At 43.6% G+C, this 26,976-nt stretch overlaps 1 protein-coding gene across 1 annotated transcript; it reads right to left on the bottom strand.

The window, feature by feature from the left end:
• Positions 1-988: 988 nt before the first annotated feature.
• Positions 989-22,392, bottom strand: LOC142852474 (ATP-dependent RNA helicase DDX19B). Its single transcript, XM_075977319.1, has 12 exons — positions 22,223-22,392; positions 18,784-18,832; positions 17,662-17,712; positions 16,737-16,872; positions 16,356-16,448; positions 14,398-14,500; positions 10,868-10,982; positions 9,675-9,852; positions 9,135-9,372; positions 5,737-5,899; positions 5,199-5,390; positions 989-4,822 (listed from the first exon to the last, which is right to left on the bottom strand). The coding sequence occupies exons 1-12, from the start codon at positions 22,277-22,279 to the stop codon at positions 4,761-4,763; spliced, it is 1,437 nt and encodes a 478-aa protein (XP_075833434.1). The 5' UTR covers positions 22,280-22,392; the 3' UTR covers positions 989-4,760.
• Positions 22,393-26,976: the final 4,584 nt, after the last annotated feature.

Raw genomic sequence — 26,976 nt, 5'->3', positions numbered from 1 at the left:
ATATATATTTTTAAAACTGTATTTATTAAAATGACAAGCAAATCGTAAAAATTAAAATCTGTGTGTGGGTATGATAAGGTCTAAAGACAACTCCCCGAGGCACGTTTTCTAACTTAAGAAGCTTTTATCCACTGAGCCATCTCACCAGTCATATCTTGATAACTTCTATGCGTATTTAGCAGCTACTGCTGTCAGACAGCAAAATGAACACACACACACACGCTCATTTGGTAACATAACCTGGGTTGTCCTTTTGTCTCTTATTAATTTGTTTTTGGAAGCATAGTTTTTCTGTGTGTAGAGTCCCTTCAAATATAAACAAGGGGAGGTTAGCCCTCAGGAATAACAACCTAAACTCAGTAGACTGTTCTGAAACTGAAGAATTAGAATGCTGGAGAACACACTGATAAGGATGTAAGAGAACAGCAAAGACTGAAAACAAGAGCCATCTTCTAGGGAAAAATGTCTCTTACCTTGGCAAAATCTACCCACAGCCCCAGGCTAAAAGGGCACAAAAAGCTCTGCTCTCTCATCCATGTCCCTTGTCTGTCCATGAACTACAGCTAAGGCAGAAGGGTGAGTGTTCCATTCAGACAGCAGTCAGGTGTCAATGTCAAGCTTCACCTAACCTTTTATTTTTGGTGAGATGCTACCCATGTTGTCCTAACAGTACTCAAACTTTCGGCGATCAGCCCCTGCAAGCATTAAGATTACAAATGTATGCCGCCACACCCAGCTTGGCCTCAGACACCTTTCCCCACCTTCTTTTCCCATTTCACAACCGAAACTGCAGAAAAGCTTTGCCCCATGGATTCAAAAGCCAGGGCAGTCTAGAGGCCAAGGAAAGCATGTGCTACCCTCATGTGTCCGCATGTTCACGGTAGGTTTCCAAAGCCGTTGATAAAATATCAAAGAATGAGTGCCTCAGTGTCACTGGGTTCATCTCATACCCCAGGGTCCTTTAGGGAAGACACTGCAACAGCCGGGCAACAGAATACAGAATATTTATTCTCAGGCAGAGGAACAAAGTCAGATAAAATTGCAAGGTGTTCCCAAGAATCTGGAGAAACTTGAAGATCCCTTAAATCTTCATTACCTTGGGTGGTATGGGCGAAGGAGGCAGTCAGTACAGTCTCTCCAACAGAAAGCTGATTTCATTACATCTGTGGTTTAAGAATTTCTGAATGTTGACGACTCAGTCTTCAGACCTGCTTCCCAGCTGCGTCTGATCTTCAGACTACCCAGGCCTGGCTATTCATTCTGTCACAGCAGGATAGTGGACTATGACGCAGTCTAATCACTGGGTCTTGGTAGTTCCTACCTAGACTCCCACGACTCAGGATGCTAATGCAGGACTGCTTTGATTTTCAGGTCAGTCTGTGTTTAATAGGGAGACCCCCTCTCTCTCAAACACAGGAAAAAATAACCATTTTGTCCTGTGAACCTTGACTTTCCTCTCGGCCAGGTTGAGCTCTCTTTGTCTTCCTGGTATATCTCCTTCAGTCTTGTCAACTTGACTTTGGAGTCAAAACGTCTTTGTGTTGAGACAGGGCCTCATGGAGACCAGGCTGGCCTCAATTCTCTTTGTAGCTGGAGGACCCTGCACTCCTCATCTTCCTATCACTTCCTGAACTCTGGAATCTCAGCCATGCCCCACCATTCTAAGCTTTAGTCTTATGTCCTGGGCTGGGAGTCAATGATAAAGGGGGAAAGATCTCCAGGCTGCACACTCCTACCCAGCCTCTTGTAGCTTAGGCTGGCCTTAAACTCCGGAACTTCCTGCTTTCATATCACAAGCATGAACCACCATGTTCTGCCTGTTTTTTTGTTTGTTTGTTTGTTTCATTTTGTTTTGAGACAGGCCAGGCTAACCAGACTTCAAGCTCTAATCCCTCTTGCCTCAGCTTTGGTAATGCTGGGACTGACAGGTGTGGACCATCACTCTTGGTCTCTAAGACCCATTGCCCTATTTATATCCTTTTCTTTTCCAAGATTAGGAGGACGATCTACAAACTGAATTTACCAGCAGTGCTCTTTTTCTGGATGGTTAGCCTGTTTTACTGCAGTGAGGCAGGAGGTGTGTGTTTGCACACCTCTGCCAAGTGGGCAGAATCCTGGGTCTATGGAGGTTTCCCAGTTACTCATGTTAGAGCAGTACCAATTGAAACAGACTAACTAGGTAATACTTAGCCTAAGGTATAACACGTGACTTAATACCAACAAGCACAAGGTGCTACATCCTTCTATAATCATTAATGTCTTAGTAACATGAACACTTCATAACATCAGTAAGAACTACGTCTCACTTTTAACCCAGCACTTGGGAGGCAGAGGCCGAGTTTGAAGCCAGTCTGGTCTATTACAGAACAATAGCCAGGGCTACTGAGAAACTCTGTCTCAAAAAACAAACAGAAAAAAAACCAAATAAACAAAAGACTATGTCTCAATAACTGATTAGTTCTTATACATACAATCAATAAATGCTACTCAGAACAAATACCCCAGTCTGGTATGATGGTGACACCTGTAATTCTAGCACGCAGCACTGAGGCAGGAAAGTGAGTTTGAAGCAAAAATCAAAAACCCATTAAAACCTATTATGAAAAATAAACATCACAAAACTTTTCATTAGACAAAAACATTTCTTCCCTGAGCTACTCTCTTCTTTCCCTGAGTTTCTTTGTTCCTGGGTTCAGTTTATCATTTCATAAACACGTAACTTTTTCTTGAAATCCGTCAAAGAATCCCGGGGCCTAAGGCTCAGCAAGCTCAATTCAGTCTTGGACTCCTGAGAGCTCTAAGCTGGCCCTGGAGGACAGGAAGTGGCAGGAATGAGTACAGGCTGTGAAGGAATATGGCCCACGGGGACATCAGTGACATTTCAGAGTCACCCACAATCTTGGGTCTTACCTTTTTAAAAGGTGTAAAATCCTTCTGGAGTCCTCCCAAGAAATTACTTAAGCTCAAACTAACACATATACTTCAGAGACATCATGAAACCCAGTCAGGGAATTTTCAGAGGTCCAAGACACTAGGTTAAGAATGGCTGAGCTACACTTCCACCAGAAGCCACTGGAAAGCCTGCTGCATACCTTCCCCATCCTCTTCAGACTTGGCAAGAGTCTATATACTTCATCAGTTATACCCTTGGTTTTAGTTATTTCAGGTTTGGTTCACAGTATTTAGGGAGAACAAAAAATTTCTTCTCTTAAGACTCCTAAGATAGATCAAAGTTGGCCAGGAGCATACAAAGAATTCTAATCAGTCAAATGCGCATTAAGAGGAAGTAGCTGACCAGGCAGTCTGCTGGTCTCTCTGTGACATTAGGCAAACCACTCCCCTTCCCCAGGTGATGGAGCTGGCCTTAAGATACAGGAACAGAGAAACCGCCTCTTCCGTGGCTGGGGTTAATAACAGTTCAGTGTAAAGTGCTTACCTAGCATATGGAAGACTCTGGATTTGAGTCCCAGCACAACACATACATGAAAAAAAATGTCCTAGAAAGAGGAATCACTCCACATCCAAGTCTAAGAACTGAAGAGGATGCTTCTGGCTCATCTTAGCTCTGCTGCTGTCACTTTATGGGCACCTACAGAGCTGAGCCCGGCATGAGGACCTCTCCACAGCTACCGTTTGCTGTGACTACACTACTCACAGGTGCCAAGTAAGAAAGGAGCAAATGCTTGGTGATCATTCTTGTCTTGGACAGATAAATAGCTGTGGTCCATACTGTCCCTCATCACACTGCTTTGTATCCCTTCCAGGCACAGTAAACACAGATAATCGGAATCCCTTTAGAATCAAGATGCACAAGTCTGGAGCCATTCACTATCTCCGACAGAACTACCTTTAAGGAACTGCATGCACAGCAAGAATGTCTGGCAACTGCTGACCATTCTAGACCTGTTTAGATTGAGCCTGCCCATCAGAAACTTGAAGACAAAGTATTCACTGAGTTTCCAAATGTCAGGCAACCTTTCATTTGTCTGGCACTAGTAAGAGTTAAGGTGATGTTGCGAATTTAAAAACGATGGTGCAAGTATCCCATGACGCAGGCTTTGTGGCAAGCTAGAGCTACGACTAAATCTCTGAGATGACTTCTCCATGGGTCTTTCAGAGCCCACTAATAACTAGATCTGTACTGCACAGATTGCTACATGCTGAGCATGCTCTGAGGCACGAACCGAAATAGAAAGGCCTCAAAGACATTTTGGTCCAACATAGTAAATCTCTTTGTGGAATGAGTTAGCAGGGCTCTGGTAACTCAGCTTAGCCATTGCACACAATTCCTAAGCAGCAGCTCATGGGCCAACTCCTCCAGCCATCCTCCTGGCACTAGGACTGGCTTACATACAAATCCTACTTGGGGATTCTGAATCTGTGTGCTCTCACTTCCACAAGGCTGGCCTGCACACTTGAAGTCAAAGAACAGCTAAGGTTTGTCATAAGGAATTCTGGAGATTTTATCGAGATTAGGTAATGATGAGAAAACATTGGACAAAAAATAAAATGACGGAACTTCTAAAAGGTAAATTTCTGTGTATTCATGCCTAATCTTCCAAAGTTGTGTAAACAAATTTTCTACCATCCCCCATCATTTGCACAAATTTCTGTCAAGTCCAAACGTAATTCTGAATGAGGTAGGTAGTCTCTACTCAGGCCTTGGTCTTTGAGGTGCCTGTCAAGGCCTATGCCATGAAAGCTCCATGCTCTCAGGCAGGGACAGTGCTGAGGGTGGTGCCAGTTGCTGGTGAAGCTTCTCAGTTGGCTATTTTCTCGATCTCATCCAAATCATCTGTGTCCAATCTTTCTATCTTCTTATCTGAGAGAAAAAAAGATCGGAAGAACATTGTGGAATATCATGGAAATGCAACGGACATCACCCAGGGCAGCATGGCAGTCTGGGGAGGCGCCTCGCTGTGGGACAGTGATGCTTCCTCCAGGCACAGGGCAGGCTTCCTGAGCCTGAGTAGCTGGCAACAGGGCCCTGGTCACTGATACCGACTTCCCGGGGAGGTTGTCAGGTCCCCCTAGGCAGGTGCCAGGGCACTGATACTCCAGTCCCTGAGCCCTGAATGTGCAGGTGATCTCCCTGACAAGGCCCAGGTGGAGGCAGCATATGCAGGGACAAAGGAAACCTCCCCTCTCCCACACTCCCTTCTGAAAAGGTTCCAGGCACAGCCAACTCAGGGACTCACTAAAATGCTCCTGGATTCTGTTGAGGATATTCATGCTGTGCTTGCTGTCAACCATGTTTACAGCCAGACCCCTCTTGCCAAAGCGGCCCGTGCGCCCGATGCGGTGCAGGTAGGTCTCGTTGTCCGGGTTCCCGTCCTTGTCCACAGGAAGGTCAAAATTGATGACGACAGACACTTGTTCAACATCAATACCTGCACAAAGGGGTTGGAGGGAGGCAGGGGAAAAAGGGGCCACCGTCAGCCACACACACCCACTTCCACTGGAGACATGGCTTGGGCTGATCATGTCTGGGCTGTGGGCACTAAAGAGGACGCCTACAGGACGGTAGCCACGGCAGAAGAACAAAAAGCAAGTGTCTGGAGGCCTGAGTTTCTTCACACCAAGTCGGGACTATCAGCTTGCTCCTAGTGGTTCCTACTGCCCAAGGGGAATCGGTCTAAAGCCCTCCCACCTCCATGAGACCATGGATACAGGCACTTTCCTTGCTCAGAGGGCCTGGGACCCCAAGCCTGGGGAACGGGGCCAGCCTTTGCTCACCACGGGCACACACGTTGGTGGTCACCAGGACCTTCTCTTTGCCTTCTCGGAAGCGCTCAATCACAGCTGCCCTCTGCTCCACCATCATCTCCCCACTCAGCAGAGCCACCTGGTGGCCCTCCTTGGAGAGCTCTGCTGCCAGCCAGCTAGCTGTTTTGCGGGTCTGGAGTAAAGAGAATTGTTTTTTAATAAACAGACCTGTAAAACAAAAACAGAAACAAAGATACCTACAAAAAGGTGGTTTCTTGCCATTATGATATATGAAGACTCTAAAGACTTAAATGGGCCGTCAAGGCTTAAAATTTCTCACACGGGCCAGATAGTGGTGGCGGGCAGTCTTTAATCCTAGCACTCAGGAAGCAGAGGCAGGCAAATCTCCGTGAGTTCAAGGCGAGCCTAGTCTATAAGAGCTAGTTCCAGGACAGCTAGGGCTGTTACAAAGATAAACCCTGTCTCAAAAAACAAAAACAAACAAACAAAAATCTCACATGGAGGGGTGAAAAGACGGCCAGACCAAGAGGGCGGGCAGAACTGGAGTAAACTTGTATTCTAAACACGACAGGACCACTGGACTCATGAACTTAGGGCAGCTGTAAATGCCTGAACAAGGTCTAAACCACATCAAGACAGCCAACAGTTCAGAAGGCTTGAATGGGTGTGCATGAGCCACCATCCCTAGCTGAGAACTACCGATAACTGGTGGCTGCTGAGAGGGAGGATGAGGGTTTCGGAAGGGGGTGAATCCTGTAAGCTGACCCTACTCCACTGGACGGCCTGACACCTTGAGTATCGAGGCAGCACGAACTGGACTTGGTGTGTTGTAAAAGAAACAAGAAAGAGGACATAAAGTTGTAAAGGAGACCAGGGGTGGGAATCAGGAGGAGTTGGAGGGGAGTAGTAGGATCTGCATCTGATTAAAGTACACTGTATTGTATGTATGAATGAAAAAATCAAATAATAAATAAAAACATTAAAAAATGTTTTCCTAGGGCTAGAGATATTTCAGTGATTAAGAGAACACATAATGTTCTTGCAAGAACCTGAGTTCAGTTCCCTACACCCATATCATGTGACTCACAACCACTTATAATGACTGCAGCCCCAAGAATCTTAAGTCTCTAGCCTCCAAGGCACCTGAACACATGAGCATATAACATACCACACACACCACATATTAGATAATACACAGCGGATAACAAAAAAAAATGAAAGAAATGGCTTTAAAATGTTTTCTCAGAAGGAATTTTGGTCATATAATTCATCTGGATGAACTACTTGCTGTTACTTTTCCATGCAAGACTAACTATGTCTAGTCAGGTGTGTTGATGCACACCTTTGATCCCAGCACTTGGAAGGCAGAGGCAGGTGGATCTTTGTGAATTTTAGGCCAGTTTGGTCTACAGAGTGAGTTTTAAGAATCAGGGCTACACAGAGAAACCCTGTCTCAAAAAAACAAAACAAAACAAAAAACCAAAACAAACAAAAAACAAAGACCAACTACCTCCATTTCTAAACAGTCTATAAAATGTTTAAAAAGATGTAAGCATGTCTGGGAAATGGCTCAGAGCGTAAAAGGGAATGTTAGTGCAATCCTGACAACGCGCTCACTCCAGAGCCCATGGAAGTCTGATGCAGACATGTACAGGCTAGTGAACTTTGAGTATGGACTGCAGCAGCAAACAAGGCAGACGATGAAGACCCAGATCTTCTCTGACCACCTCACAGTGCTGTTCACACATATGCACCCCCCCACCACGTATTTGCTTATTTATCTATTCATTAGACAAGGTCTCTGTCTAATTAGACAAGGACATGGTTGGCCTGAAGTTTAATATGTAGACAATTCTGGCCTTGAATGTAGAGACATTTGCCTGCCTCTGCCTCCTGCTGGGATTAAAGGAATATGACACCAGGACTGGCCATATACTGTGGGATAATGCTTCTGTACACTGTTAAGATTTGTCACTCATATTGGTTTAACAAAACATTGATTGGCCAGTAGTCAGGCAGGAAGTATAGGTGGGGCAACCAGACTAGGAGAATTGGGAAGAGGAAAGGTGGAGAGTCAGTCACCAGCAAAACACAGAGGAAATAAGATGAAAATGCCAAACTGAGAAAAGGTACCAAGCCACATGGCTAAAGATAGTCAAGAATTATGGGTGAATTTAAGTCGCAAAAGCTAATAAGTAATAAGCCTGAGCAATAGACCAAACAGTTAATAATTAAGCCTCTGTGTGTTTATTTGGGACTGAAAGGCTGCAGGACTGGGTAGAACAAAAACTTCTGTCTACATCCATATTTTTTTATTTTTTAAAATAATTTGTGTAGTGTTTGAAGGGTAGGGGTGGAACATGAACATGTTACTGAGCACATGAAGAAGTCAAAAGAATACATTCAGGATTCAGCTCTCATTTCCTATCAGGTGGGCCCTAGGAATCAAATTCAGGTAGTGATACTTGGCAGCTGTGGCCACTGAGTCATCTTGGCAGCCTAAGTAATTTATTTATTTATTTAATTATGTGTGTGTACACACATTCATGCCATGGTATACACGTGCAACTTGTGGGTTCTGGGAATTAAGCTTGGTCACCAGTCATATACTGAATTTCACTGGAATCCAAGACTGGAGAGATGGTTGGGGTGGAGTGTACTCGCTGCTCTTGCAGAGGATCAGTGCTCAGTTCCCAGAACCTATGGCCCGAGATGCCAGCTCCAGGGCATAGAATGCCTCTCTGCTTTCTACAGTACCCACACACACACAAATAAGATACTCTTTTAAAACTTGTATAAACCAGATATGGAGGTGCATGCATTTTATCCCAGCAGTAGGCAGAGGCTGAGGAAGGAGTTCAAGTCCAATGAGGGTAGTAACATTTTGGCTCAAACAAAACAAAACAAAAATCAATGGACTTCCTTTTTTTTTTTTTTTTCTCTTCAAGACAGAATTTCTCTGTGTGCATGGTCCTAGTTATCCTGGAACTAGCTCTCTAGACCAGGCTGACCTCAAACTCTCAAGAAATCCACCTACCTCCTGAGTGCTGGGGTTAAAGGCTTGCTGCCACCACCCACCTTCAGTTTTTGTTTGTTTTTGTGGTGCTGAGTATCGGATCTAGAACTATGCATCTGGTCAAATATGTTACAACTGAACTACACTGCTAGCTCATTATTTGGGATTTGGGAGATTTCTTTTAAAAGGAATCTCTAATTATGATCAAGCATAATCAAGTATAATCAATTATAAACTCAAAAATCCAAGGAGACTATTGCCTATGCAGGTGGGTGAGGACTGTCATTTCCTGTCATTGCTGACACTCCCCTAGGTGCCCAGTCTATTCACTGACCTACAACAGCAGGGAAGGGCAGTGAATATCCCCTGCAGGGCAGCCGCAGCTACTCACATGGCAGAAGATCATGGCTTGGGCAATGGTGATGGCCCCGTACAGGTTGCACAGGGCCTGGAACTTCTCCTCTCTGTTATTGCAAACAACATAATACTGTTTGATGGTGTCCAAAGTCTCCTCTTCACGCTTAAGTTTGATGATGTTGGGGTCTGGGACCACCTTCTGGGCAAACTTCCACACTGAGTCTTCAAAGGTGGCAGAGAAGAGCAGCATCTGGCAGTTTCTGGGCAGCATCCTGCAAGTGGAGGCCCAGGCACTTTGCACAGCTTCAAGCTTTTTGCCAGAAGGAACACAAGCCCAGCCTCCGCAGCCTGCATGGGCTGCAGCCCCACAGGCTGAGTGGGATACAGAGCATCCTGAGGAGGGAGGAGCAGACCGAGCGTGGTACTGGGCTGAGTGAGGGTCCCAGGTCTCCCTTCTCACCCCAGGCTGGGAGCATGCTGAGAGCTGCTGTGGAAATGGCCCATCCCATAAATACTGCTGCCCAGAGCAGAGCAGAGAACCCAAAGATGCAAGACGAGGCTTTGAAGTTCCTACCTCTGGATGCGGATGCTCTGGTCTTGGTGGCCTTGAGTAGCTATCATCACATCAGCCTCGTCCAGAACAAACACCTTGATCTTCTTGGGGTCAATGAATTTCAGCTTAGAGCACCAGTCCAGGACGGTCCCGGGGGTGCCAATGACAATCTGCTCACTGACCTTCTGACCTCTGTCCACTGTGGAAAGACACGTTTTCTTCAGGTATTACAAAGGAAAGCCAGCTCTCCATCATGAGATATTTTGTAACTACTTTGTATTTAATACTAATGACTTTCTGTTCATATTTTAAGAAAAAAGCTTGATGCCACTATAATAACTAATGGGTACATAGCTAACCAAATTTAGAATTAGTGAAATCATATGTTAAGGGTATAAGAAAACATGGTAAAAGTGATAAAATAAAAAAGGAGCCAAGCATGGTAGTGGATGTCTATAATCCCAGTACACAGGAGGCTCAAGTAAGATTGTAGGGCAAGAGCAACCTAGATTTCCAACTAAAGAAAATTTTGCAGCTGGGCGATAGTGACGCACGCCTTTAATCCCAGCACTCAGGAGGCAGAGGCAGGCAGATCTCTGTGAGTTCGAGACCAGCCTGGTCTATAGAGCTAGTTCCAGGATAGGCTCTAAAGCCACAGAGAAACCCTGTCTCGAAAAAAAAAATTTTTTTTGAGTACCAATGGGGCAAGGGTAAAGCAGAAGTTAATTTTCTAGGGAACTGTTAAATTTCTAGGTTGTAACAAGGGCATATAATTATATAATGTCCACATGAGGTCCATACTAAAAGAATTTAGGAAAAATGAATTACAGGGCTGGAGAGATGGCTCAGTGGTTAAGAGCATTGCCTGCTCTTCCAAAGGTCCTGAGTTCAATTCCCAGCAACCACATGGTGGCTCACAATCATCTGTAAAGAGGTCTGGCGCCCTCTTCTGGCCTTCAGGCATACAGACAAAATATTGTATACATAATAAATAAATAAATATTTAAAAAAAATGAATTACAACAAGACAATTTATTTTCAACATTTTAACAAAAATGTACAAACATATCAATAAAGAAAAAGCGTCAAATGTTAAGTTTCTAAATCTGGGTAGGGAGCATAGATGTGTTCATTGAACTGTTTTAACTCCTGGGCATGTTCAAAATTAAAAGAAGCTCTTATATTTATCTATGACCTAGCCCACATATACTCACATTTATTGCCTCGAACAGCATAAGCTAGCTTCAGTTCAGGGTAAAACCTGCCCATCTGTTCAATCACCTTTCCTGTTTGAAGAGCAAGCTCATAGGTTGGAGAGAGGCAGAGACACTGGAAAGAAAAACGTGCAAAATGTTTACAAAAGTCTGTTTGGCTGAGGGAGTCCACATAGGACCTACCCATCCATCTGGGGTCACAGTAAAGAATATATACAGTATAAAATATTTGTCTTTATTGTTTCTCTGTTTAACATTCCTGGTTGTCCTGGAACTCACTCTGTAAACCAGGCTGGTCTCGAACTCACAGAGATCCCGTCTCTGCCTCCTGAGTGGTAGGATTAAAGGTGTGCACCACCACTGCTTTACCATAAAAAAACAAAACAAAAAACAAAAAAAAACCTTTCAATTTGTATTTATGTGGGTATTTTGCCTTCATGAAAGTCTGAACCAAGTATGTACAGTGCTTCAAGAGGCCAGAAGAGGGTGTCAGGTTCCCTGGGGCTGGAGTACAAGTAGTGACTATCATGTGGGTGCTGGAAGTTGAACCCAGGTCCAGTGGAAGAGCAGTAGTGCTTTTTTAAAAAAAATATTTATTTATTTATTATGTATACAATATTCTGTCTGTGTGTATTCCTGAAGGCCAGAAGAGGGCATCAGACCTCATTACAGATGGTTGTGAGCCACCATGTGGTTGCTGGGAATTGAACTCAGGACCTTTGGAAGAGCAGGCAATGCTCTTAACCTCTGAGCCATCTCTCCGCCCCTGAGCAGTAGTGCTCTTAACTGCTGCGTCATCACTCCAATTACATCATTATACTTTTAAACTGCTGGGTATACACTAGAATTATTAGTGGTCAGATTATGGCTAGGTAAAGACCCTTGAAAATAGGGATGGCCAGTCAGGCATGGTAGCAAACACCTTTGATTCCAGCAGTTAGGAGGCAGAGGCAGGTAGATCTCTTAAATTCAGTGCTAAACTGTTCTACAGAGCAAGATCCAGAACATCCAAGGCTTCATGGGTTTCATAATGAAAACCAATCTCAAAAAAGAAAGAAAGAAAGAAAGAAAGAAAGAAAGAAAGAAAGAAAGAAAGAAAGAAAGAAGAAAGAAAGAAAGGACTGAAGAAAGGAAGAAAAGAAAAAAAAGAGCAGCATCTGGCCACTGGAGCACAAAACAAAAACTTGCTAGTTACATTTTGTTGGGTTTCTATGACAACACCTGTACCTTCGAGAAGGAAAGGCTTGTGTGCAGACTGCTGAGGAGGCTACAGCTGTAAAGCATGAAGGATGTGGTCACTGCAGCTGCAGTCAAGAAGCAGAGAGGTGAATGCGGCTTCTTCTAATCCCCCTTCTAATTTAGTCTGGGATGATGCCATGCACATTCAAGGTAAGTTTCCTTCCCTCAGTTAAACTTACTTGGAAACACCCTTACTGACTCACTCAGAGGCTTGTGGACACCCCAGGGGATTTTAAATCTCATTAAGTTGTTGAACAGAAGTGAAATTTCAACTACAGATTAGATTGTCATTTAGAAAATTCTCAGAACTTTCTCTTCTTTTTCTTCCTCTCCTATTTGGGGGCAAGGTATTGTTACATAGCCCATGCTGACCTGGAGATGAAATGACTGTATAGCCCAGGATATCCTTAAAAAATTCAAGCTCAACATGTCTCAGCTTCTCAAATTCTAGGACTACAGGCATACACTACCATGCCTGGCGGTTGTTAGAACTCTCTGACCTATGAGAATTGGAATGAGGCTTTTCCTGCATGTAAAAGCATCAAGCGTATTAGTAGTCTAGGACTTGTACATTCTATCTGTGTTCAATTTGAGTTCTGGTTTACATAAAAATGAATCAGGACAGATGTGGCATCTCATGCTTATAATTCCAACACAGGAAAGGCTCAGGAGGATTTCTGGGTGCTCATGGCCACCCTGAATTACATAGTTTCAGTACAGCCTGAATTACAGAGGAGGAAGAAAAGGAGGTGGAGGGACACCCTTTATAAAAAAAACAAACAAACAAAAAAAACCTGATAAAAGCTTTTTGGTTTAAGATGAGTATATAATGAAAATTTCATAGCTATATAAAAAGGAATACTCCTCAAAAACTGTAAGAAAATGGATGGACTTAGATTGTATTAAGGAAGGTCATACACCTGAAAGGAAACAAACGAACTTCCTCTATTTTCCCATGGGATCCTAGTCTATAATGTGTATCTGTAAACAAATGTACATGTGGATACAGTGTAACATGTAGAATATATGTAGAATAATGTGTGTCTGTAAAAAAATGTGCCTGTGATACAATATAGCATGTGGAAAGGAGAACTAGAAAGGTAAACAGTGGACAATAGAAGGACAGAATTTAAGCAACAGATTTCAGGACAGCTAGTGCTTCATACTAGAGAGACCCTGTCTCAAAAAACAAAACACTATGATAGTGAAAGCATTAAGGACCTGGATTTTATTCCAAGCCCCCAGAATGAGGTTCACAACCATCTATAACTCAGTTCCAAGGGATATGATGCATTCTTCTGGCCTCTGCAGACACCAAGCACAGACCTGGCCCACAAACATACCTATATATAGGCAACATAAAATTAAAAAAAGAAAAATCCAATGTAAGCACCATAGCTTGAGAATTTTTCCTTTTTTTCCTTTTCCAAGACAGGGTTTCCCTGTGCAGCTCTGACGATCCTGAAATTCTCTGTAGACCAGGTTGGCCTGGAGCTCAGAGATCCAACCACCTGCCTCTTGCCTCCCAAGTGTTGGGATTAAAGGCATGTGCCACCACTGCCCCTAGATTGATTTTTCTAACTGTATAGAAATCCACTGAAATGTAGAATTTGGGTTTGGCTAATCTCACTGCATAATGATTTTTATCAGAAAGTTCTTCAATAAAGGTTATTTTTTCTATTTTTGACATTATAATTACACCATTTCCCTTCGTTTCCTTCCTCCAAATGTTTCCTTGTACCCCACCACCTCTACTTTCCTTCAAATTCATTGACTCTGTCTTTACCCGTTGTTAAGTGTGTGTGTGTATTCCTAAATATATAAATATAACCTGCTCAGTCCAGTTAGTTGTATGTATGTATATATTTCAAAGCTGACCATTTAGAAAGAGAAGAAAAAGCCAGGCAGTGGTGGCAGATGCCTTTAACCCCAACACTCAGAAGGCAGACGCAGGTGGATCTCTGAGTTTGAGGCCACCCTGGTCTATAAAGTGAGTTCCAGGATAGCTGGGGCTGTTACACAGAGAAACCTGTCCTGGGGGGTAAAGGGAAAAAGAAAGAAACAAAGGGAAAAAAAAGAAGACAGGGTTTTACTTTGTAGCCCAAGCCAGCCTGGAACATACTACATAGCACATGCTACCCTCAAACTCATAGCAACCCTCCTGCCTCTGCCTGTCATGTACTGAAATTACAAGTGTAAATAACTTTGAATACCTGGCTTTTAGCCCAGGAATACTGTTACCCCCTTTAGGTTATATGCTAATAGGAAGCCCAAAGTCCCATAGTCCTTACCTGTGGATATCTGTTTGTTGGCTCTACTTGGCTGAGCATGGCCAACACAAAGGCAGCTGTTTTACCAGTACCAGATTGAGACTGGGCAATTAAGTTCTGTGGGCTGCACAAGAGAAAAAAAGTTTAGAAGCTCCACCGTCAAGTAAGATTGCAAAGGGCTAGAGAGTTGGCTTAGTGGTTAAGAACATTTGTTGCTCTTGCCAAGGACCTGAATTGAATTCCCAACACCCACATGGTGGTTCACAACTGTCTATAATTCAGTTCCAGGGGATCTGATACCTTCTTCTAACATTGTTTAGCACCAGGTAAGTAGCACACATACATTCATGCAGGCAAAACACACATAAAAGAAACTTTTATAAAGCTTAAAAATGACCTTTTAGCCAGGTGGTGTTGGTTACGTCTTTATTCCCAGCACTCGGGAGGCAGAGGCAGGCAGATCTTTGTGAATTCGAGGCCAGCCTGGTCTACAAAGTAAGTTCCAGGACAGCCAGGGCTACACAGAGAATCCATACCTCGAAAAAAAAAGAAAAGAAAAAACAAAGAAAATATCATAACAAAATTCAACTGTCAATTAATAAATACAAATTTTAAAAAAGGAGTAGCCAAAATTTGAAAAAATAAGAGTCAAGACCAGGGACGTGTCTTCTCATCACAAGTAGAAATAAGAAATTTAGGGAGCTGGGACTGTGTCTCAATTAGCAGTCTGTTTCTCTAGCATGAAGAGAGCCTTAAGATTAACCCCATCGTAGCATAAACTTGGCATGGTGGTGCATGCCTGGAATCCTAAACTTCGGAGGTGAAAGCAAGAGGATCAGAAATTCAAAACCTTTTGAATTTCTCAAAATTCTCTTCAGGTTTGAAGAGAAGGCTCAATATTTACAAGTACTTGCTGCTCTTCCGAGAGATGTCAATTTGGTTCCCAGCACAATGTCCCAGTATTCTAGGAGATGCTAACTCCCTTTTCTGGTATCTAAGGGCACCTGCACACATAGTATACGCTCAAACAGGTGCATTAAAGCATTACAAAAGAAATAGTCAGCAGGGTGGTAGTGGATGCACTTTTAAACCCAGGACTCAGGAGGCAGAGGCAGGTGGATCTTAGTGAGTCTGAGGCCATCTTAGTCTACAAAGCGACTTTCACAACAGCCAGAGCTACACAGAGAAACCCTATTTTGGAGGAAGGAAGGGAGGGAGGGAGGGAGGGAGGGAGGGAGGATCATCTTCAACAATATAAGAAAATATAAGAGCTATACTGAGATTTTGTCTCAAAATAACACTGTCACCAAAATCAAGCTCACATTCCATCAAAAAAAAAAGCAAAAAAACATCAAAAAGATCTATTAGTATCTATTAGATACACGAAAAGACTAATAAAATGCTAGTGATAGAATCTAGGTAGTAGCTGCATGGACATTCCCTATAAAATCTTTTCAAGTTCACTGAAAGTCTTAAGTTTTTCATAACAATATATTCAGAGTAAAAATAGCAATCGGGAACTGGCAAAATGGTCAGGAGGCAACAGTGCCTGCTGCCCAGCCTGACGGCCTGTGTTTGATTTTCTGGGAACCACATGGTGGAAGTTTAGATCCGACTCCCTCAATTTATCCTCTCATCTCCGTAGACATACCAGGGTGTGCATGCATGCCCGTGCTCGTGTATGCGCGCACACACACACACACACACACACACACACGCGCGCGCGCACACACACACACACAATGTAATAAAATCCTTTTTTAAAAGCCAGACAAATAGCTGGTAGACATTTTTGTTTTTAATTGCTGAATCTGCTCTTGAATTCACCTTGCAGCTTGAACAGACCTTCAACTTTTTATCCTCCTCTCTCAGCTTCCTAAATATCTGGGATTATTAGGCATGAGCCAACAGGCTTAATTTAAAAAAAAAAAAAGAAAGAAAAGAAACAACAGATAGGGCAATCATATCAAGTTACATACGGTTCAGCAAGCATCAAAGGCAATGCATTCTCTTGTATTTTGGATGGGCGGTTGAAACCCATAGCATAGACTCCCTGGAGAAGCTGTGGTTTCCTAGAAGAACCATTAGAGATGAAAGTCACTTAGATTGAGGAACACAGCAAAGTACGTAGGAGACAGCTTTTCTCTTTCTCACTGGTACGCATAACATCAGCTGAGAATAACTAAACACAACATGAGAATGCAGCTAAAGCTTTTACAGATTTCCTCAGTATTTTATAGAACAACCTGAAGGGACTAAATGCATATTATTTACCTCATGTAGGTAAAGATAATGCTGTATAAAAATAAGTATAGGCAGGCCGTCATCTGTATCTGACTGCAGAAAGCAATGGTACTCACAGACGAAGCTCTTCGAAAGACTTCACTGAGTAGAGAGGCGAGCTTGGGTCCCTCTGCAGGACTTCTACTTGGTTGGTGTTATCCACAAGATTGCTTCTGATCAGCTTGTTGAGCAAAGACTGAGCAGCTCTGTCCTCTGTGAAGAAAGAGTACAGGAGTGCTTAAAAGTCCATGAATTTAAGTTATAGGTATTTTAAGTAATAATCTAGGCTTCCGAATTCAAGTACATCAGTTCTGATTTTAAAATATAATAAAAATGGGAAATTTCTCTGAAGCATAAACGATCAATTCTTTTCGATACTGATTAAATTAAACTTTACCCCCGCACAGTGACACCTATTCAATGTTGAGTCGAACAGTGAAACCTCACGCTGGCAAGAAAACAAGAGGATCCTAGGACCAGCTGGCAGGCAGTTTAGCTGAGTTAGTGAGCTCCAAGTTTAATGAGAAATTATCTCAAAAAATAAGGTGTAAAGAATGATGGCATTGGCCTTTAATCCCAGCACTAAGGAGACAGAGGCAGAGGTAGGCAGATCTAAGTTCCAAGCACATGTGAGTCCCAAGACAGGGCTACAAAGAGAGACTCTGTCTCAAAAGCACAGGAGGTGGACAGGGACTGAAGAAGATACCTGATGCTAATCTCTGACTTCCATGTGCAAGTGCGCACCCCCACCACCCCACCCCCAAAGTCTCAAGCCGGCTGTGGTGGCACATGCCAGCAATTCCAGCACTCAGGGCTAAAGAAAGAAATTTAGCACAAGTTAAGAGCTAATTCAACTGCATAGATATTTCCAGGCCAGCAAGGGCGACAAATTGAGATCTTGTCTGAAAAACACCTTAGTAAATGAATGAATAAATAAAACCTTATCATAACGTTTTTTCTAGAACATGGAACCTCATTTACAGAGCTTGAAGGCTGTATTACCTTTCTCCTCTTCGTCTGTTTTCTCTGTATGAGCGTTGGTTTTAACAGCACCTTGATTAGATAAAAAGTAGATGTTATTCAAATCTCATCCCATACCTAACAACTAAGGCAATTCTAATTCTAGGGGCAACAAACAAAAAAAGGAGGAAACCAAGTCACTACTAAAACCAATTTATTCTAAATAAAGTTTAGAGGGGCTAGAGAGATGGCTCAGTCGTTATAAGCACTAACTTTTCTTCCAGAGGACCTGGGTTCAATTCCCAGCACCCACAGGGCAGTCTTTAATTCCATTTACAGGAGACCCAACATCTATGGCAAAACACCAATGCACATAAAATAAAAATAAATTAAAAACAAAGTTTAGAAACACTGCTTGAATGTGATTATGTCCAGGCCCCCTTGTACTATTTTAAAACTTGCCTAATTCTGCCACAGCAATGGCGTTTCTGAGATAGTATAGAATGGTGACCACAACAACACTGATTAGAAAGCATCTTTGTGCTCAACAAAATACCTGCAAATCATATTCTCAGTGGGAACACGATGCCATAAAAATTCCATGTAAGTAGAATACTGACTAATAGAAAGATATAATCAAACAACATTGTAATTATGTAAAAATATACAGAAGATTGTAGGTGTCTTCAGAGTGAGGTAAATGTTAACATTGCTCTGATCTTGCTTCTTGTTTGTTTGTATTGTAGTTCTTGGGAACCTAGGGTCTTGTTTGTGTATGCAGGCAAGCGCTTTAGATCAAGCTAAAGCCTGACTCCTCCACCTTACATTTTTTAACAGATGTAAATTCAGGACGATAAACTGACAAGTTGCTCAAACTTTATGTGCATCTCACTACAAACTGAACAACAGTTAAAAAATCATCTCTGTCAACACAGCCATATTGTAAGTAATAAACTGTAATTTACACGCTAGATAAATATTCTCATCCTCTTATTAGACATTCTTGAATTAAAGTCGTTTATTGACACCCAAGTGAAACAAGCATCAGTATCCACTAGTCCTTTGTCTAGTATAAATGCAGGAATTTTCCAAGTAGCTGCTATATTAAAATAGAAATATCAAAGAGAAATCACACTTGTTTTCAGACTAGATTTGATTACTCACCATTGGCATCTGGTTTGATTTTCTCTTCCTTAAGATGCAAGTTGCTCAACTAAATGGAGAATATGGGGGAAAGAGAAAGTGTCAGGAAAAATCACATAAAAGACTGAGTCAACAGAAACCCCTAATGAAAGTGGAGAGACGATTCTCAAGACCGACTCACTAGGTGTATTCAGTAGAAACAATTCATTAGGCTGTTCTGCTGGGTTCCTTTCACTTCTAAATGGTCGAAAGAGAATAACACAATCTCCCATAAATACAGCAGTAGGAAAGAAAAAAAATATACGGTATATAACTCACATATCCTAATTACAATTTCTAGGCAGAATTATAATTTGTAAGTTTGCTTAACGCTTTGACTTGCAAATACTTTCTCGGGAAGACATCGTTAGAGCTGTCATTTTCTCTGTGTTCCGAAAGAAAAAAAATTCACAGACTGAAAAAATTTCCACTTTAGACAGCCAACACCAGGCAGGCAGAGCAGCTGTGATACAGTCAGTCATGTGGCAGGTCTACGCCAGACCACGACAGCTAACACGCAGCCTCACCTTCAGGCTGCTTTGTGCTGGGCTCTGACGCTTTAACTAGCACATCTCAGAGCACTGTGACACCAGCACAACCAAATTATCCACAGCAGGTTCAAGTGGGCCTGGAACAGAGAAATGTCCCATGGCAACAATTATCAGGACTTTGTCAAATGGCGGAAATTTAGAAATAGCCTGGTATGACTTAGGTTCGTCCATAAGAATGTAAATATCTTAACGGGGAGCGGGGGAGATGGATCAGGGCCATCTAGCTGCTCTTCCAGAGGTCCCAAGTTCAATTCCCAGCGACCACATGGTGGTTCACAGCCATCTATCGTGGGACCCAATTCCTTCCTGTGGCGTACAGGACTGAGTGCAGGTAGACAGACACTCATAGACATAGAATAAATACTCTTAATGACTGGGAACACTCATATATAAAATAAATACTCTTAATGACTGGGAACATGTAGACAGACACTCATATACATAAAATACTCTTAATGACTGGGAACACTCATATACATAAAATAAATACTCTTAATGACTGGGAACATTTCAGAACACTCATATACATAAAATAAATACTCTTAATGACTGGGAACACTCATATACATAAAATAAATACTCTTAATGACTGGGAACATTTTTATTTGTATCTAGCACAAAGCAGTTATACTAATCATGAAATATTAGAGACTCAGCTGTCACCTAGTAAAGGGTAAAAAATAAAAATAAAAAATCATTACAAAGAAATGGTTATTTCAGCCGGGTGGTGGTGGTGCGCGCTTTTAATCCCAGCACTCGGGAGGCAGAGGCAGGCGGATCTCTGTGAGTTCGAGACCAGCCTGGTCTACAGAGCTAGTTCCAGGACAAGCTCCAAAGCCACAGAGAAACTCTGTCTCGAAAAACCAACCAAACAAACAAACAAGCCGGGGGTGGTGGCGCACGCCTTTAATCCCAGCACTCGGGAGGCTGAGGCAGGCAGATCTCTGTGAGTTCGAGACCAGCCTGGTCTACAAGAGCTAGTTCCAGGACAGGCTCCAAAACCACAGAGAAACCCTGTCTCGAAAAACCAAAAAAAACAAACAAACAAAAAGGTTATTTCTTAAACCAGGTTCTTTATGATTGCCTTAGTGTTACAGAACAGTAGGGGGAACATATGGGAGAGAGGAGAGAGACAAAGGGGATTAGGGGAGGGGAAAAAGGAAATCACGAAAACATAACAATCCTTCATTCATTCTGAAGGATCACGAACATATTAACCTACAGTAAGTGTGTCAGTGTGAAGCCGCCAGCACACTGTGCTCCATACACTGAGGCCATTGCAAAGCACTCCCCAGCACCCTGCCAGGAGCATAGTCTAATTCTAGTCCTCAAAGACCTTTAGGAAGTAGAGGCAGACAAATCTCTGGAAATTCTAGAATAGCCAAGGCTACATAGAGAAACCCTACCTCAAACAACCAAAATGAGGAAGGGAGTTAGATACTAGGCATGGGTGCCCATAACTGTGATCTCAGGACTCAACATGTGAAAGCAGGAGGATTAGGAATTCAAGACCATCCTGGGCAGAGGCAGGCAGATCTGTGAGTTCTAGGCCAGCCTGATCTACGAGAGCTAGTTCTAAGACAGGCCCCAAAGCTATAGAGAAACCCTATCTCGAAAAACCAAAAAGACCGTCCCAGGCCACAGCTTGGGCTAAATGAGGCTATGTATGTCTAAGAGGAAGAAAGGAAAGGAGAAAGATGAGAGTATATTTAACAAATGAGAAATGAAGAAGGAATCCCTCTGCATAAGATTAAAAGCAAATCTGCTGTTTCCCGTCCCCTCCCAAAATGAGCTGTACTCTAAGAACAGGAGTGGCCAGTCCAGCCTGAATCAGACTAAAGGTTACAAAAGAAGCAGAGTTATTAGCTGGGCAGTGGTGGTGCACGCCTTTAATCCCAGCACTCGGGAGGCAGAGGCAGGTGGATCTCTGTAAATTCAAGGCCAGCCTGGTCTACAGAGGAGTTCCAGGACAGACAAAGGCTACAGGAAAACTCTGTCTCAAAAAGAAAAAAATGTCTCAAATGTTACAGTGGTGCAGGCCTATAATCCCAACACTCAGGGGATAAGAGGCAGAGGATCAGGGTATATATACACATATACATACATACATTGAGATCCTGCTGTCTCAAAAAAGAAAAATACTCTCCTCAATGCACAAAGCCCCAAACACTATTTCTCTTTAAACTATGTGGAGATTATATATATAAATATATAGTTTTGAACGAAAATAAATCTTTTTTTCTTTCAGGGTGGTCTTGAACTTGAGGCACTCCTCCTGCCCAAGCATCCAAGAGATAGGATGAGAGGCGCCACATCATGCCAGGCTGAAACTCTTACTCTTTAGAATTCAGAGACATATGTACTGAGAGTTACGTTCAAACCTCCACTAGAATTCAGAATGTTTAGAAATTAATTCTAAGTAGTAATATTTAAACTCATATCTTGCTACAATGCACCAGGCTCAGAAAAAGAGAGCCAATCAAGAGAGGATTTATTGACAGGTAGACCATTCAACCCTCCACCACCAATAACCAGTGGGAGGAGTCATAAAAATATGAGCAAAACATGGTCCCTGAGCCCTAGAAACTCCTATCTGAAGGTATATGAAAATCACCATCCAAAGTTGAGAGTGCAATCGATTATCAACTCTGATTCCAGGAAGGCAGGCTGATACTGTGGGGAACCGATCACCCAAATTGAGTTTACACAACGTGGGAGGGGCTGGGTAATCAATGCCAGCTTTGGGGCCAAGTCCCATCCCGCTAGGGTCCTCCGCCCTGTACCGAGCAACTTAAACAGTGTCCTTCCACGGGACCGTGATCCTGACCAACACCGGACCCCTAGTCCACCAGCGGCGGGTGACAACTCACCGACTCAGCCGCGGCTTCCTGCTCATCCACCGCTAGGGCCCAGGAATCCGTGGCCATGGTCCCCCGTGCCGGGGCAGTGCTGGCAGGCTCGCCCGCCCGGGCCGTGCAACCACAGGCTCAGGTGGGTCGCGGCGAGGTCCAGCTCCGCCCCGGGGGAAATCATTCACTGCGGCGCAGACAACCGGAAGCGGCGCGCCGAAGTGTCGTCAGACTGGCGTCAGCTCTGCGCCCTTAAGTTCCTGGGACCCGGTACCGCTAAGGCAGTCTTCGGGTCCCCACCCCTCATCTTTCGCTGAAGATTGCCCTTCGACCCAACGGAGCTAGCCAGGATTAAATGCTCTCGTACTGAGGGAGGAAAATGAAACATCCAGCATGGTGGCATAGAGGAGCTCATATAACTATTACAGTCAGACTACATAGGCAAGCAAATAGTTAACTTTTCAGGTTATTTAAAATGCCTCAGTGAACAAACTTATCGGACTTTTGGCTAAGATCAAGATAGCATCTGTTCTGATCAATCCGGTATCTAAGAACTGGCACTCAGTTCCGTGAAACAAAGGATTAAGTGCTCAAAGATCTGCACCAAATTGAGCTTTGAAAACACAAAAGGAAAGTGCCAAGGTATCAGAGACCAGAAAGAGGAAGTTTGTCCAACCAAACCAATTCACTTCCTGGAGAAAATGGCAAGAGCTGCTTAATAAGGAAATATAGGACTTTTGGAATCACTTATGCCTTCTTCAGATGGTCAGCTCTCCTCTCCTATGCAAAGGTGTATGGTTGGCATTTTATTTATTTAGTTTCGGATAATTTTTGAAAAGATTTATATATTTGATTTGCTTGCACGTCTATGTGCACCATATGCGTGCCTGGTGCTCAGGGAAGTCAGAAGAGGGTATTGGATACCCTAGAATTGGCGTTATGGATGGTTGTGAACTACCATGTGGATATTGGGAATTGAACCCAGGTCCTCTGCAAGAGCAGCAAGTGCGCTTAACCTCTGAGATGGCTCAGAGGTTAGCCAGCCTTAGTTTTGGATAATTTTGAAAAGGAAGAGGTAGCTTTAGTTTTTAGAATAGTAAATTAAGGACTGAAATACTTGCTTTCCCCTAACAGGGATCAAATAAGCCTTAGCCCTTGTTATTTCCCTAGAAGGAATCATCATTCTCCTGGAACTTCATGAAAACATTTTCCATGACAATAAATGAATCTCAGGCAATGGTGAGTAGGTTAAGGATTGAGCAGGCAGGGGGACAACCAAGCACACAGCCATGAAGCCATGACCTATTTCAAGTCAGAAGAAACCCTGGGAAAAATCAGCTAGAAAAACAGTGGGTTATTTTGTATTTTTCAAGGCTACAGAGGTTAAAAAATTCCAAACAATATAATAAAGTTAAACATTAAAGTATACAAGATGCAATGTAATAGAATAAGTCCTACTTGCTCAACGGGATGAAACAAACTCACATAGGTGGGCAGACAGTATGAAAGTCATGGGAACACAACTAATGGGGCCACTTAGGAGGAGCTTCGCTAACTCCCAGTGATCCTGCCTCAGTCTCCAAGTGCTGGGATTACAGGCATGAGCCACACCACCACCTCAAACTTCATTCTGAATTCATTTTATCCTCTGAGATTGTTTACCATGTGCTCAGATTCTTTTTTCTTTTGAAACAGAATCTCAAAAAAAAAAGCCCCAAAAAACAAAAACAAAAATTGTACATCAAGCCAAGCATGGAAGCATGGTAGTGCAGCCTACAATCCCAGTACTCAAGATGCTGAGGCAGGAGAATAAATAAGGAGTTGGAGATCAACATGACCATTGGTTTTTTTTTTTTTTTTTTTTTTTTGGTTTTTCGAGACAGGGTTTCTCTGTGGTTTTGGAGCCTCTCCTGGAACTAACTCTTGTAGACCAGGCTGGTCTCGAACTCACAGAGATCCACCTGCCTCTGCCTCCCGAGTGCTGGGATTAAAGGCGTGCGCCACCACCGCCCGGCTCATTGTTTTTTAATTTAAAGACAAAAACTAGCTGGGTGGTGGTGCCGCACCCCTTTAATCCCAGCACTTGGGAGGCAGAGGCAGGAGGATCTCTGTGAGTTCGAGGCTAGCCTGGTCTACATGAGCTAGTGCCAGGACAGGCTCCGAAGCCACAAAGAAACCCTGTCTCGAAAAACCAAAATAAAAAAGCAAAAACTGAAAGACCCTCTGGACACCCCCCCCCCCAGAACCCGCAGCTGGCCTGCTCCCATGAGAACATCCTGTTTGCTTGAGACCCTCAGGACCCTCTCAGGACCCGCAGCAAGCCAGGCTCTCATGAGAACATCCCGTTTGCTTAGGGAAACAGGATGCCTATAGTCAGCACATGTGCCCAACTTAGAATATCAGCAATTCACAAAAGAAACAATTCCCCCTATGAAAGATCCCAGCTTAGCTGCTGTAACATCATTTCACAAGGCTTTTGACGAACAAATGTAAGTGCAGAGTGAGGTCAGGGTCCCTGGCTGTAAAACAGGATATCTATTCCCATACATCTGTGCTGGGAAAGGAAAAACCACCTATGCCCCTTGCCCCATTCCAACTGACCACTAACCACACATTTGCTTCTGTAATCTGCTTCTGCTGCCCTCTTTGCTATAAAAAGACCTTCCCCCAGTCTGCAGGCACGCAAGTCCTCCGAAAGACTTGCTGCCCGCAGGTACCTGTGTTTACTCAATAAACCTCTTGCTAATTGCATCCTGTGGCCTGGTCTCAGAGTGTCCTGGTTCTGGGGTCTTCATCAGAGAGGAAAGGTCCTCTCTGAGGGTCATTCAAAACAAAAAAAAACCATCTTAATGTGGTGATGCAAGTCTTTAATCCCAGCACACAGGTAGGCATATTAGCATTGATTATGTGGTCACCCATGGTTATAACTAGTGAGACACTATTTATAAACAACGAAAAGCAAACAAAAAACAAATTTTGCTTCAGACAGAGGGAATAATATTTAACAAATACCTCGGTTTCTGGGGCATGGAAAAAGTGAGGAGATCAATGTGACCAGATGTGCTATGACCCTTTATCAAACTGCCAAACAATAATTTAAAAACAAGTCACACACACACAACAACTAGGCTTAAGAAAGTCCCACCTCACGGCTTAAGAAATAAAATGTGAGTTGGGCTGTGGTGGCGCACCCCTTTAATCCCAGCACTCAGGATGCAGAGGCAGGCAGATCTCTGGGAGTTCGAGGCCAGCCTGGTCTACAGAGCGAGTTCCAAGACAGGCTTCAAGGCTACACTGAGAAATCCTGTCTTGAAAAAAAAAATCAAATAAGTAAAAACCTAGACTCTCTGAGTCTACCAGTAATAAAGATGAGCAATGAGAAGAACTGAGAAGAAAGATCCTGGTGTCCAAAGTGGTGCGTGGGGAAAGGCCCCTTAGGCACTTTAACTCAGCCTCCTGTATTTAGGTCCTAATTTATGGTAAGCAGCCATCCGGGTTCTGCAAGATCACAGGGCCTTGTTGCGCCTGGTGCCTAGCAGATGGGCACTCCCTGGCTTTTGCTCTTTCCCCCTCCCTTCCTTCTCACAGTGAGGAAAGCACCTAAAGGTGCAGAAGGAGAGCTACCTGCATAGATACTCACACCACTTAAGGGCAGGGAAAGGGGATTCCGAGCTTGGGCTCGGGCTCGGCCTCGACCCGGCCAGCATCTCCGGCCACCACGGCTCAACATGGCGGTTAGGCTTTCTCAACCGCCACGCTCAGTGCGAGCCAAGCCTAAGCTCCATTGGTTGAAGCTTTGAATTCCGCTTCTTCTAGCCAATCAAAAGAAGGACCGCGAACCGCTCTTGCTTGCGCGTGCGCACCTGGGAACGCTTGCCTCCGCCAGAAAAACCACTTGAAGTCTCAAGTTTGTCATTTGTTGCTGAGTTGGCCAGTGACTAGAAATCCCTAGACAGCAGTGCAGTGTGTATTTTTAAAGAAATACTGATTCCAGCCGGGCATAGTGGCGCATGCCTTTAACCCCTGCGTTTGGGAGGCAGAGACAGGCAGAGCTCTGTGAGTTTGAGGCCAGCCTGGTCTATAGAGTGAGTTCTAGGACAGCCGGGCGCTACATTGGGAGACCTGCCTTGAAAACAAAAGCAAAACGAAAAAGACATGGTTTTGCTGTGTAGCTCTGAAGAAAAACTCCTGTAAAGAGGCTATGTGTAGCCGGGCGGTGGTGGTGCACACTTTTAATCCCAGCACTTGGGAGGCAGAGGCAGGCAGATCTCAGTGAGTTCGAGCCAGCCTGGTCTACAAGAGCTAGTTCCAGGACAGGCTTCAAAAAGGCTACAGAGAAACCCTGTCTCAAAAAAAAAAAAAAGACTGTGGTTGACTGATTAGATATAATTTCAGTACTGTGTGAAGACTGGAATGAAGCTATTGCTTTATCTTGGGCTGGTTCTTGCCCTCTGGAAACATTGGTCCTTTACCCATCTCTCTGTTAGACCTAATGTCTTGTACTAATAGAGAGAAACCATTTGGAATCTATTAGCAGACCACCAAAAGCTAAGGATGCCATCAGATAACGTCTTGGGCCTATAGATATTTTCTGACATATCCACCAATGTGTTTTAAAATTGCCTTGACGCTGGGCGGTGGTGGCGCACGCCTTTAATCCCAGCACTTGGGAGGCAGAGGCAGGAGGATCTCTGTGAGTTCGAGGCCAGCCTGGTCTACAAAGGGAGTTCCAGGACAGGCTCCAAAGCTACAGAGAAACCCTGTCTCGAAAAACC

Source organism: Microtus pennsylvanicus, chromosome 6, assembly GCF_037038515.1.
Source record: "Microtus pennsylvanicus isolate mMicPen1 chromosome 6, mMicPen1.hap1, whole genome shotgun sequence".
Lineage (NCBI taxonomy): Eukaryota > Metazoa > Chordata > Mammalia > Rodentia > Cricetidae > Microtus > Microtus pennsylvanicus.
This window is presented reverse-complemented; position numbering and strand designations above follow the sequence as displayed.

What these genes read in the sequence shown, in the direction of transcription:
- LOC142852474 (XM_075977319.1), bottom strand. Translation starts at nt 22,279, where the DNA reads ATGGCCACGGATTCCTGGGCCCTAGCGGTGGATGAGCAGGAAGCCGCG. An exon ending in CAACAAACAGATATCCACAG is followed by an intron (nt 10,983 to 14,397) that starts GTAAGGACTATG and finishes TTTTCTTTCCAG; the next exon opens with TGTCTCTGCCTCTCTCCAAC. An exon ending in AAGCCATGATCTTCTGCCAT is followed by an intron (nt 5,900 to 9,134) that starts GTGAGTAGCTGC and finishes TCTTTACTCCAG; the next exon opens with ACCCGCAAAACAGCTAGCTG.